The following is a 14,701-nucleotide window of genomic DNA, read 5'->3' on the forward strand; positions in this document are numbered from 1 at the left end:
GTTGGCCCTTTTGGCTGCCAGGGAACACTGTTGACTCATATTCAACCCAAACCCCCAGATCTCTTTCTGCGGGGCTGCTCTCCAGCCTCTTGTCCCCCAATTTGTATGAATAACCAGGATTATGCCGTCCCAGGTGGAGAATCCGGCACTTGCTCATTAAATTTCATACAGTAATAATCTAATTAATTATCCTCACAGTGATAAACATGATACTTTATTTTTAATGTGAGAAGTCATGTATTTTCAGATTTCAAACATTAGATTTCATTATGATTATTTTGTGGCAGATGATCCTGTTCACTATCAGAAATTTTTCATCTGTAGAGGTCTTTGATGACTGCGACCTAGTAGTCTTTTAACTTTGTGATGAACTTATTAAAAACATTTGGTTTATTAATCCTTTCCTTCTAAATTGTGTTTTAATTCCTGGTTTACATTCCTGTGTCTCTTTTCCAGATCTATTCTTATTTATCAACATAATTCCCAAGGTATAACCAAAATACTACAGTAATACTACTACAAATTTGGAATGTTAACTACAAAACCAGAGATATATCAAAGACCAAATGCCAGTAAAATGTTCCTCTATGTCCTATGCTCTCTGAAACATGGAGTGCTTCACAAAACAGACCTGCTTCTTCTGAGTAATAATCAGATCATTCTGCTCCTGAAGCCTCTGCCCCAATTCTTCTATCCTCCTCTTGTAAAAGGTGTTATTTTTATTCAGGTCTTCTCTCACTGATGATTTAAGCTTCTCAATCTGTGACAGTAGCTAGAAAGCAATCAGAAGAAAAGTAACTTCATATTAATATTATATAAAATACGTTAATGCTATAAAGTTTAAACAAGCAAGTGTCATGCTTCAATATTTTTAACACTTTTTTTTTTTTTAGCAAAAACGTAGTGTCTCCTGTGATTTCATTGGGACTTGCATATATTATGAAACAGTTGTCTGCATCACTTTTTATTTACACAAGGAAGACTACCTAAATCTCAATACAAAGAAAGGGACACACAAACACATTGCTGAGATTGCACAAAAATAAGATTGCAGGAAAAAGCATACGACTCGACAAAAACGTTTTGGTTATAGTGTCAAATAATGATATTTTAAGGAGATGAGATGTGAATTTGCATGATAAACCTAATATATTAGTTCTGAATGTAGAAGAAAGGGAACAATATTTTAGGTGCACCACCCCAAAAGTAATACTTACATTACTCCTCCCTTATTCTATTCTTGCACTGTATGTGGGTGTACCATTAACTACATCCATTTGGGGGAATGTTCCATGGTTCCTCCCCACTGCTTTCTTGCCAGAGGAGGAGAAGCATTGGTCAGACCACTATGATCTGCTCAGTTCTTACATGGTCACGCAGATGAAAGGAAAATGAAAGGAAAAGAAGCAAGAGAAACAAAGCAGGAAAGAGATTAAAAAGAAATGCAGACATAAAAAAAATCTGAGGAATAAAGCTTTGTATAGTAAAATACATAAACTGATGCAAAATAAAACGCCATGGTGTTTTTTCCTGGGAAAGCTGAACAGATTCTGCGTTAGAAAGCTACAACAGAAAAAGCAGCAGAGAAGTGATAGAAAAAAGAAAAAAAGACTGAGACGTATGCCATAGGTCCATGGTAGCAGAAGGTACAGGGTAGATGGAAGCTACACGTTGGCAAGTTGCATCTCAACTATCCAGCATATCCACATGACACAGAAAACACTGTGTAATACAGCGCTCACAGAATTAGTTGTAAACTCTTCAAAAGAGAGATACAGTTTCAGGTGTCTGTCAGATTCTTAAATCATAAATTCCGTTTCAACCCTGGACTTAACTGAAAAGTTAAGATCCTAGCATAACAGAAATACAGAGATAATAAATACGTCTAAGAGGACACACTCTTATAAACTCTTGAGATCTAGGCTTTCTAATCTAACAGATGTATTATAGCATATCAAGAACTACTGCAAGGGTAAGAAAATAAGGAAAAAGTCTCCTTTTAGTTTAAGTGTTTTGCTGTGCCACTTACCAGGGACTTTTCTGTCTCATGGTCATGACGAAGGGCTTGTATTCTAGACGTCCACTTACTTTCCTGCATAGAGGAAATCAATATTGATTCCTGTTAATAACACATTACCATTTAGTTCAATATATGTGATTCCTGTTAATAACACATTACCATTTAGTTCAATATATGCAGCTTTATTTCCTGTTGATAACACATTACCATTTAGTTCAATATATGCAGCTTTATTTTTCTAAATAAAGCATAAATACTGAAAAGATTATTCATGATATGAAACTCGAGTAACCCTGTATTTAAGACCTAGAACAGTCATCAGCATGTTTTATGCATCCGAGTGTGGTTTTCTTACCAATCACTCCAGAAACTGCGTATTTGTTCCTTGATTTGTATATATAGTGACTGTGAGTGAGAAATACACATGTATTTTGATACGTCTCTGTGTATTAACAATAAGAGTAGTGAAAGCAGGGGTTTTTTTCCCCAAAATAATGTCATTTCAAGCACTCACTAACAATGTATTTTGCATAATGATGATAAAACCCAGTATTAATATATGAGTTTTTGAGTGAACTGAATTTTCTTTGAATAAATAAAAACCATAAAGAAAAACTCACTAAGTTTTCCACATCTTTGAGCAGAAATGACCAAACTTCTGGATGATACCAGCAGTATACAAAGACCTTCACACCCCAAGAACCATGAAATATATAATGCGTGCCTCAAAGTGTCAAAAAAAAAAAAAGAGTAAAAAGGTTTGTGGGTATTTTCAAGGGCCTCACAACTATTTTTTTTCTTTTTTTATAGGAACAACCCAGACATGCAGGTGAGTCCCAGAGCAATGCAATGACCTTGGCCTCAGTGGCCCTTCCTAACTCAGTCTTTCCTATAGGTGGGACTTTGGATTGTCCAACAGATTTGCGCTAGCACCAGCATCTGTGCTCGTCGGATGATATAGGCCTGGTACAGAAGTTGCACCTGACAAGCTCGAGTGCTTCATATGGCTCAAAAGCCACAGGTTGACAAATCCTGGCAGAAAGTTTCTTAACATTTTTTTTCATCTTGGAAAATTCCAATTTTTCCATAAGTGGCCTCACAGATCAGCAGACATAAATGATCTATTAGAGCCTTCTGGAAGTGAACTGCAACCCTACTTGGTAAAGCTAAATATATTTAACAATAAAGAATAAGAGAATATAAATAAATAAATAACAATTTATTTACAAAGGATAAGGAAAGTAATTCCTTGGTTTCCATTATAGAGATTGTACTAAATAGTAGTAAATTTTTAAAAACAGCTATTTTAGACTGTGAGAGGGATGAGAACTTTACTTACGGGTTTAAAATCCTACTCAGAGATGTACAAAAATGAAAAGAACACAAGCAGTCTGTCAAAAGCAATACATTAAGTTACAGTGTTACCTGTTTTTCAAGAAGTTTAACCACATTGTGATAATCCTGAGGACTCTGAGGTTTCTCTTCTGTAAATTCTTGGCTATCCATCAGCGTCCCTAAATTGGATTTTTGTTGCATACTGGACTTCTGTAATTCTAACAGTTGCTAAAAGGCGGGGGGAAAAATGAAGACCCAAATATGTATACAGATTTTGTTTTATAAAACTGTCATTTAATACAAAATCTACTTTAAACATAACTACACAGAGATTGCATCAGACACTTCTCACATTTCTCATGAGTTCAGCATTTATCAAATTTCATGTAATAATTAATATATACATCTAACATAAATATACCTTGCAAATATACAGAGGAACTAGCAGCTACAAAATATAAGCTGCTCTAGTAATGCTGTGCATATTTATTTTCTGACCCACCTATACTTTTACAATTCTCTTTCTAGTCAAAACTCTGGAAAGCATTTCCAGAGCATGTATTGAAAACACATGCAGTTCTGCTGTCAGGACTATAATATATACATCTAACATAAATATACCTTGCAAATATACAGAGGAACTAGCAGCTACAAAATATAAGCTGCTCTAGTAATGCTGTGCATATTTATTTTCTGACCCACCTATACTTTTACAATTCTCTTTCTAGTCAAAACTCTGGAAAGCATTTCCAGAGCATGTATTGAAAACACATGCAGTTCTGCTGTCAGGACTATAATGCAGAAGTTAGTCCCCTCCATGCCAGTTATAAGAGTATTAATATAAGGATACCTAACAGACAGCAATAATAACAATATCTACTAATCCATAAACAAGCACTCAAAAGTTGAGAAGAAAAAATTGACACAGTTGCTGAAGGCATAATTCATTCATCCAAAACAATGCTATTAAAAAAATGAACTGAAATTATGTTAATAAAGTACCAATATACAAAGATACAATTATGGCTATCATGCAACCATTATTTTTAAAGTTTTGTAAGAAGACCTCTAAGCTGACTACATCACATTTCAAATATGTGAAGTTTACTACCATCTACTGTAAGGGATTCATGCCTTAAAATGTTGGAAAATTTAAATCACTTACATTTTCTAATGTTGAATTTCTTGAAGATAACTCCTTAAGCTCTTTCATAAACATCTCTTTCACTTTTTCTATTTCATCAGCCAATTTCTCTTTTTCCTCCTCTTTCCATTTATGAAATGATTGTAGAATTTCTTCTTCTTTTGATTTTTGCTGTTCACATTCCTGAAATTATTTTTAAAGCATTATTTGTTATTTTTCCCCACATGCAATACTAATTCAAGCACCCAAACTATGTGTGGGAGGCAGTCACTTTCAACAGGCAACATTGTGATGTCAAAAAACATGAAAAAACACCCGTTTCTGAAGATTTCTGGGGTAGCAAACTATACATTTTGCTAGCAAAACAAGTACGCTTCAAGAAGTTTTGGTAGTTCATTATTTTTCATTGAATAACACATGAATGACCTTACTTGGTCGTATCAAAGATCCACCTAGTTCAGCATCCTGTTTCTCACAGAGGCCATAAGTGTATAGGTGGGAAAGGGTAATACCGGGGCAAGCAAACATGCACGTTCTCCTTAACAGTCTCCAGGCTGTCAACTGTTTTCAGCTCAGAGGACTTCCTCAGCTTGACTCGGTTTTGTAAACTTAGTAACCTTTGATACATTTCTCCTCACATACTTTTGCAGTCGTCCCTTGTGGCTGTGTCAGCTTTTAGCAACTGCAACATCTTTTGCCAATGAGCTCCATAGGTCTACTACAAGTTGCATGAAGAGCCAAGTACTTTTTTTTGTTTGAATCTGGCTCCTGCTAGGTTCATTTGATGGATGCTAGGCCCTGAACCGAAAAAGAGAGTGAATGATTGATACCTATTCACTCTATGTAACTCATGACTTTGCGGACATCAGTATCTCACCCTCCATCCCCACCAAGCTGTTGTCTCTTTTTCAGACTGACAACTCTTAGCATGCTCAGTCATTCTAAATACAGACTGATCATCCCTGTAGCCCATCTCCATAACTTTTATAATTCTATCATATCCTTTTTGAGATGAAGGGACTAGACCTACACACAGTATTTAGGCTGTGGCTTGCACAGTGATTTTTCAGAATAATTTGTAATATTTGATTTCCTTTGCTGGCTGCTACTAACCACGGGGCCGACATTTCCCTGGAACTACGTATCACAACCTTAAGATCTTGCCCTTCAGTAGTAACACTCAGCTCAGAACCCATCATTTTGTAGATGAAGTTAAAATTATTTTTTCCCCATATACATTTACCCCACTTTATCTGTTAAATTACTTTTACCATTCCATTACCTAGTCACTCATTTTTGTATAGTCCTCAACCTGTTCAAAGTCCTGCATTTCACTGTCCAGAATAAACCCCCTTTTTAGGCAACCCCTACATCTTTCCATCACAGCATTCACTCCGAATTTGTTCTCTGACTAACTATAACAAGCAATCATTGTACACTTATGAAGAACGGGTCTTCTGTATCCTTCCACCTCAAAGGAGTAGAAGGGACCAAGAATTGGAAGCATGACAGTTTTTATCCAAATTCCCTCCAGTAGTGGTTCTCCTAAAAAAAACACAGGGGAAAGATCTTCTGATCTTTCAATCAAAAGACAACAACATAATGATACCTGAATTGACAGTGGATGTCAGTCATGGCAGACAAACTGCACCCAGTCACACTTCACATTTCTACCTTCCCTGACATCCCAGAAAAACACAGAAGCTTTGAAAGCTTCTTGTTGTGTAACACTGCAGGCTGTAGCTTCAGGACATTTCAGGCAGTCCCCTTGTAGTTAGGAGTCTCAGCCAGGACAAGTGACTTCAAAATAGGCCCCTGAGGCACCAAAAAATCTACGCTGCACTGTTATGAAAACTCCAAGTTCCATCTCGTAAGAAAAACAATGCTTCAAGGGCAGGAGAAGTATGTTATAGATGTACCTCTCAAAAGTGAGGCACAGAATGAAAGAGTAGAATACCTAGCAGATGTCCACATAGGGCCAAGGCTCATTATTCTGACCCTGCTTGCACTCCTAGGTGAAACTACCCATGCTCTTCATTTGGTCATCCAGTTACTTTCGAAAATGGAAGAAAACCAGGAAGCTGAATGGTCCCGGGAGAAGGGGAACAGGACGACTGAAAAAAGGAGAGTCTGAAGCTGTGTTCAGGAAAAGAAACACTGCATGTTTTACAGAAGACCAGCTTTTCCTCTGAAAACAAGGAAGAAAATAATTAATAATAGCGATGTTTTGTTGATTCCCTTTAAATTAAAAATGTAGTGTTTCTTTCCAAACTTAATGGTTGGTCTTACGTTTGAAGGCCCTCAAACTCCACTAAGAAGACATTTGAAGGTCCTCAAACTCCACTAAGAAGTTCTGAATATTGGGTGATATATTAAGACAAGGTTCTCACAGGTTATGTTAACAACCACAAACCCCTGCTTTTGAATGTGATACAGGGCAAACTGCAATACCAAGATCAACATCTAAATGAATCATTAGAAGTATCTTGTCTTTTATGCCAAGAATTTGCTCCTTAGTGAATCACAACCCCCCCCTTTAAAAAAATTTCCATCCCTATTTCAACAGCAAATTATCTGAATGTATTTACTCAAACAGAAATGAAAACTGTGAGATGATCTGAAATTATCAAGCTTTTAAAAACACCAAAACAGGTAACTTGGAGACTTTTTTTCTCTTTATGAGCTAGTAAGCACTACCACAAGGCTTAATATCATCCTAAATAAAGCCTTGCATGTGATTACAAACAGATAATTACTGCTTTTAAATCATTCTAGTTTAAGGTTTTTTATTCACACAGCAGTAGCTAAGATTACTTTCTGCTTTGGCTCTCTGGTCAACCAAAATCTGAGCATTTAAAGACCAACATGCAAAGCCTAGACTGCTTTATTTCTTCTCACTCGCTCTTCTTTGACTGCTTTACACCTGTTAGACAGTAAGGTTCTTCACAGCAAAGAATAAATCTTACTCAGTTTATAAAGTCACTTATAAAATCACAGTCATAGATAAGAAACATTTAATCATCACAAAGTAACATATTAAAAATAGCTTATATTTCACTGCAGCAAGGCAATTTTATCTGCTTCAATAATAGGCCACAGTTATCTTATGAACTGTCAAGTGCTAACAGAAATGTTGTCTTAAGTATTCATTTAAAGTATGTCTAAAACAAAAGTAAGGAGAAAGCAGATGTTCAAAATTAGGAGGGGTGAGGGGGAGATATGCTCTAATGCCCAAGCACCATTGCTGCCAGGCACGCAAGCTGCAGATACATTTTTGTTCTGTTCCAGTTACAAAATGAGTGAATGCAGTCCAAAGTACTAATTCTTTTGAGAGGTTCGTATTCTTTAGTACATATTACCTTAGAAAACCTGACCATATTAGCCTGTTGTTCAGCCTCTAACTGGGACTTGGTGAGCTGCAACTGCTCCTTCAGTTTATCAATCTCATCCTGCAATTTGTCCGTCTTTGCTTTCCTCTTCTGTTCTGTTTGAAAGAAACACAGATTTTAAAAATGTTTGTTGTAATTTCTGGAAATGTGATACTTACTACAAATGTGTTTCTATAGCGTTTCAATAACATCTTCATAAAGTGTGACTCTCATAGATAGTTTCCCCTCCCACCACCATGATTCTCCAAAGATGCTTATAAATGCATATGTTCTCTGGACTGCTAACATTATCCGCAAAGACTGAAAAATACCAATATTACTGACATGTGAAACAGTTTATGAAATATTTACAAGAAAAAGTACTATATAATCTAATTTCAAAGGAATCTAAGCAACACAGGCTCAAAAAAGGACATATGAAGGACAAAGTGAACCTCAATTATTCAATTCTGTTAGGTTTAATTTTTTCTACATAACTTCTGTTAGGAGTCCATTTGGAATGCAACTCTATTTATCTGGAATGAGTCAGAGGGAATGTCACTGTAATAAAACATGTTAAAATATGCAAAAATTATAACAATTTTTAATCTTGAGACATTTTATCAATTTACTGAGGATTTACTAGCCCATCATCTGGGAATCTGAGCACCATGCAGAACATTATTTCAGAAATAACTGCATGGAGTATTTCCCTCATACAGCCATTTCAGACTAATTCTTTATATGATAATTAGTTCAACTGGTTCTGCAGCACCTTCCACTATCATTTTTATCAAGTGTAAAGTGCACAACAGCTTCTTTCTTCTTCCAATATATTAACGCTTCCTCACACGCTTCCTCAGACCCCTCTCACTGTTCCTGCTGTTTTATTTCCCTGACAAGCTACAGTTTAGACCTCGCTAGATTCTTTCTGCTCTTTCTCCTCCCAAATACTCTTTTCCCCGAACTCATTTCTAATCACTGCCATGTGTCAATACTTGTTAGTCCTTAGCGATAAATCATAAGCATGCAACCTAACAGGAAGGAGAGAATTTAGAGATGAATGAAACAAACTTTGAGAGCAATGTTTTTCAAACTAAACATTTTTCAACGAAGAGAGACAAAAGTATGTAAGTTAGTGGTATAGCAACTAAGATTATCACAGATACATGAAGTTAGATTATTATTGACAGTTTCTTTTTCTCACTATATTTTACAGTCAGTTTAGTTCAGGACAGCCTGATCCTATTCAAACTGATTTCAGGTGACCTGGATTATTTCTATACTGATAATTCATATGTATTCACAAAATGTATTTGCCTTAGCGCAACTTGTTCTGTTTACCCACACCTTCATAACACACACGCCTCAAGAGAAACTGTGCTTTGAAGTCTGCTACTGGCTAAGTATTCAGTGGGAATGCTAGTTTGAAAAGGTACTGTAAATATGGCATACAATCTTTTGTTAATTATTTTCCAGAGACTGAAACATATGTCACCCAATAGATTTTGTCAGTCAGTGTTGCTTGCATTCACACAAATTGGTATCTGCCACCTAAAAATGGAACGTGAAAGTCACTCTTCCCAGTTACACAAAATCATAGACTGCACATCCTCACTATATTTACACTTTTCTAAACTATTTATCCCAATTTTTTTTATAACATTAAAGTACATACCAATCTGAGATTCTTCCGGATGGCGCCTTTGCATGTGACTTTGTAAAAAGGAATAGTTCATAAAAGCCTTTTCACAAAACTGACACTACAAAAACCAGATAAAAGCATTTTAGTTATTATTAGTAACGTGTTTGGTAAGTATAGTGGTTAAGGTTTTTAACAGGTTATTACATTTTGCCCAGACATCAAAAGTAGGTAACTTCAATAAATTCCATTTCACAAGAATAATGACTAAAATTCTCACAGTGCCTGATTTCTGTAAAGTTATTCGTGTTATTTAATGTCTCGCAGTGATGGTCATGGGCTAGAGTCCCATTGTGCTAAGCACTGTACAAACTCAGAACAAAAAAGACTCTGACCAAGCAAGTTCAAATTCCAATATAAACCACAGATAAGAGATGAATATAGGTAGGTAAAGAAGTATAAGGAAAAAGTAAGACAACACTATTCAGCACAATACACACTGACTCCAGCCAACTAGCAGCTCAGGTGTTCTTAAGACTCTTGTACCACGGCAAAGGAGAGCACCATACAGTTGGAAAAAACAATAAAGATGGGTTTGAGTATACATAAGTGAAGATGTATATTATTCATATATTGTATGAAGATGTACATTGTAAGATGACAATACTAGAAGGACCATAGATCTGTAAAAAGCTCAGACATTTCAACCAAAATAAGGTAACAGTACAGAATTTTGCAAGAAAACGTACATACATTAGTATGCTGCCTAGCATCCTTCTGAAGCATAAAGCTGTTTCAATTATGGTTCCTATAATTTACTTGTTATTTTTTAATTTGAATTTTAAGTCATGTTTTAAGTCAAATTTGGATCCTATCCATTTTAAAAGATTTTTTTTGTTCACCTTCAAAGTACATTCCACTAACGTTCAGAATATTAAAAACAGATGGGTATCAAAAGGACAGGAGCTGTATCTGCAGATTTTACAACATAGCAGTAAGACTGTGAATCAAAGCCCCTAATCACTTTAGGTAGGGTTGCTCGTTACCTCTTTCTCATACTTTCTTTTCAAATAAATATATTTTAACAAACCACAAATACTCAGCTGAGTCCTTTTTCCTCATCAGTGTGATATAACTGTAAAAGACTGACTTAACAGATTCAAGATCTTGCCACCATCATCAAATTCCCAGATTTCACCTAATATTTAAAATACTGCCACTGATAGTCAGGTATCCTATTAAATATAAATATCTTTCAGCAAACACTAAAGCCATGAATTATTAAGACAAATTTTGTTGGACAAATGCAAAAAAGTGCTAACAAAAACCCAAAGTAAAGAGATATAGTACAGTAGCAAAGCATTGCTGCCAACCAAGAGGGAGCTTACAGTGTAACAGTTTGCACATGATTTATGGAATGAAATTGGCTGTGAAATAATGTTATCCATTCAAGCACAAACTTCATGTCAGTTTGACTTGCTGGTAGTGAAAGAAAGTTCTTACTGCAGGAGACAGGATTAACACAGGGAATATTTAGGTTTTTAATTATGTAACATTATTCTTGCAACTACTTTTCACAGTGTTAGACACAATGTGCACTTTATGCCTACATTGTGCATGAGAATGTAAGATTTCGTAGAATCATGGAATCAGAATCATTAAGGTTGGAAAAGACCTCTAAGATCATCGAGTCCAACCGTCGACCCAACACCACCATGCCCACTAAACCATATCCCTAAGCACCACATCTACACGTCTTTTAAATACCTCCAGGGATGGGGACTCCACCACTTCCCTGGGCAGCCTCTTCCAATGTTTCACCACTCTTTCAGTAAAGAAATTTTCCCGCACGTCCAATCTAAACCTCCCCTGGCACAACTTGAGGCCATTTCCTCTCGTCCTATCGCTTGTTACTTCGGAGAAAAGACCAACACCCACCTCGCTACAACCTCCTTTCAGGGAGTTGTAGAGAGCGATAAGGTCTCCCCTCAGCCTCCTCTTCTCCAGGCTAAACAACCCCAGTTCCCTCAGCCGCTCCTCATAAGACTTGTTCTCCAGACCCTTCAGCAGCTTTGTTGCCCTTCTCTGGACATGCTCCAGCACCTCGACGTCCTTCTTGTAGTGAGGGGCCCAAAACTGAACACAGTATCTGAGGTGCGGCCTCACCAGTGCTGAGTACAGGGGCACGATCACTTCCCTACTCCTGCTGGCCACACTGTTTCTGATACAGGCCAGGATGCCATTGGCCTTCTTGGCCGCCTGGGCACACTGCCGGCTCATGTTCAGCCGGCTGTCGACCAACACCCCCAGGTCCTTTTCCGACAGGCAGCTTTCCAGCCACTCTTCCCCAAGCCTGTAGCGCTGCATGGGGTTGTTGTGGCCAAAGTGCAGGACCCGGCACTTGGCCTTGTTGAATCTCATACAGTTGGCCTCGGCCCATCGATCCAGCCTGTCCAGGTCCCTCTGCAGAGCCTTCCTACCCTTGAGCAGATCAACACTCCCGCCCAACTTGGTGTCGTCTGCAAACTTACTGAGGGTGCACTCCATCCCCTCATCCAGATCATTGATAAAGATATTGAACAAGACTGGCCCCAATACTGAGCCCTGGGGAACACCACTCATGACCGGCTGCCAACTGGATGTAACTCCATTCACCACAACTCTCTGGGCCCGGCCGTCCAGCCAGTTTTTTACCCAGCTAAGAGTACACCTGTACATTTCTGAACAAAGTATCAAAAAACTGAAAAATTATTATTGAAAATTAAATTTGTATTACTCAGATGAAGGCATTGACCAACGAGTCTCAAATTTGTGACTTGTAGGTACCAGTACCATTTTATAATAATATTTCATGGTTGAACTTACATTAGTGGCGGATTAAAGGCATTAAATCTGAATTCCAAAGCATGGTTACATTAGATATAAAGTGTGCCTCCACTAAAAAAGACAAGTAACTATTTACAGGCTTGTTTGCAAAACAGCCAAGTGGATGAAATCTGAACTACCCTCTCAGGAACACAAGCAAAATCCCTATTATCTGGCACTGCAGATCAGCCAAGATCACGGCACAGATAAACAACACACAATTACTGTTTGCTGATCACACTGCTGCCCTGCATTTACAAACCCTAGGAAGAGTTTAATTTATCTCTGGCATTCACACTCAGAATCCTGAAAACACTGTAAGAACTGCAGGAACTGTTCAATGTCACTCCCTGAACTCACTTTTCCCATGAGAACCTAAAAAACTTTTAGAGACAAAAATGTACTAACAGAGAGGAAAAAAGGGGGGAGGGCAGACGTTTACTTTATATGAAATTAAATTAAAAATGGGAAATAGCTTTCCATCTCTGCTTTATTGTAAATGCCACTGAACAGAAGATTAGTGATGAGCCAAGTTCACTACCATGTTCTTCAGCTTCCATCGAGACAGTTGTATTCTACAAATGTTTCAGGAAAACTTGGTAATATTTAGCTGGCAATCACAGTGTGAGAATTATTTAAGTTTACACATAAAATCATGCATGCAATCGGTTTTCTTTTGCCACACAGGACAGACAAACTGCTCTGTAAATTGCATAAAGGCTTTTCAAAATGATACCACATCAGCAGCTTGTCCTTAAGACTAACATTCAAATGAATGCATTGAGACAAGGTTCCCATGAAGTCTACCATACATATAGCTCTACTCTTGGGGCATAAGGTGTCTTTTTCCTTACAGAAACACTTGAGTCAAGTTAGCTGATGTCTTAAAAAATTAAACTTTGCCAGCCTGCTGAAATTGGTGTTACACTGTGGGATAGGATTGTACATAAGAAAACTTGTATTTGTTCTGTACTGCAACTATTCCATGATTAAGGAGAATTTCAACAATCAGGACTGCTAGTATCCCAAGAATTAAAAAAAAAGAAGAAAACGGTAACTTTAAACATATAGACACAAAGAGCTAGCCTGAAATCATGTCAAATCTGTGTCCAGTGTACTCTCTAGACTTCAGACTACAGTTGAAGCTGCAATCTGCATTCCTGAAACCTGTTGAAAAATGCTGAAGCTGAAAAATCTTTAAATCAAACTGTTACACCCAGAACACAAAAACCTCTCCCAAAAAACCAGAGTGCCATGACACAGAGAGTCAGAACCGCAATGTACTAAGGCTCTTAGGGAAGACCTTCAAGGAACAGATTATTGTGGAGTTAGGGATGAGCTACCTCACTAAGACTCTTTACCATCGTGCCTGAGTCACTTCTGAGTCACACACACAAGAAGAAACTTTGTGCCTGAAGAACGTTACTGCAGGAAAGTGACAACTAGCGGACAGGTAGGTTACTGCTTAGCACCAGTTCTGATGTACTTGCCCTGTGTGTATTCTGACTATATAGCTGATAGGCAAGGAGAGACAGCAACAGAAAGTAGTAACACGTTTATCACAGGTTTTGTATGCCTGTGTATCTGACACTTTCAGATGTGTCAAAAGTGAATCCAAGATTAAAGAGCACTTGTTAGTAAAAAGAGGATTTGTTAAAGATGATGTAGCGCTCTCCCAAACGTCTGTGATACCAGCCAAACGTCTGTGAAACACAGATGGGAAGTGAAGCACCTGCAAGCGATTGCAGATGGGAAGTGAAACGCAGATGGGAAGTGAAGCACCTGCAAGCGATGCACTCCCTTTTTGCAGGGTCACCGGTCCCTGCAGCTCCAGCCTCTCGCCCAGCAAGCGACTGCACCCCAGCAGAGTGGGGCTGCTCTGCTGCCTGTCCCCGGCAGGCTCGGAGCTGGCAAGGTGTGGGTGACCGGGCCACCAGGACCTCTCCTCTCACCTGGTGGTAGCTGGCTCGGGCCTCCAGCATCATCTGCTGGGTGCTGATCATCTTCTTCCTCCGGCGGCACTCCTCCTTGAGTCCCTTGATCTCCTGCGAGCGGTGGGCCACCTCCTTGCCCAGCTGGTCGCGCTGGGCCTGGGCCGCCCGCAGGGCCTCCTCCAGGCTGCCGAGCTGGGCGCTGAGGTACTCCTGCGAGTGCAGCAGGTACTCGGTGCAGAGCTGGGCCAGGCGCAGCAGCTTGAGCAGCAGCGGGTCTGCGGGGCCCTGGCAGTGGGGGCAGCGCTCTCGCTCGGCGCTGCAGAAGGTGACGTGCTCCAGGTGCTCCTGCAGGGCCGCCACGTCCCCCTCCCGCGACACCCGGCCCACGTCCCC

General features: G+C 38.7%; 1 protein-coding gene across 1 annotated transcript in view; it reads right to left on the reverse strand.

Moving 5' to 3' along the window:
- The window catches only part of DZIP1 (DAZ interacting zinc finger protein 1), a gene marked incomplete at its 5' end in the record, with an annotated part of 37,372 nt that extends 22,671 nt beyond the window's left edge, over positions 1–14,701 (reverse strand). Inside the window, 7 exons of the mRNA XM_019471136.1 lie at positions 632–772; positions 2,030–2,092; positions 3,446–3,583; positions 4,521–4,682; positions 7,859–7,983; positions 9,546–9,630; positions 14,327–14,701. Of these exons, the coding sequence (XP_019326681.1) occupies positions 632–772; positions 2,030–2,092; positions 3,446–3,583; positions 4,521–4,682; positions 7,859–7,983; positions 9,546–9,630; positions 14,327–14,701 (1,089 nt within the window). The remainder of the gene's footprint in view (positions 1–631; positions 773–2,029; positions 2,093–3,445; positions 3,584–4,520; positions 4,683–7,858; positions 7,984–9,545; positions 9,631–14,326) is intronic.

Source organism: Aptenodytes forsteri, unplaced genomic scaffold, assembly GCF_000699145.1.
Source record: "Aptenodytes forsteri isolate BGI_AS27 unplaced genomic scaffold, ASM69914v1 Scaffold161, whole genome shotgun sequence".
Lineage (NCBI taxonomy): Eukaryota > Metazoa > Chordata > Aves > Sphenisciformes > Spheniscidae > Aptenodytes > Aptenodytes forsteri.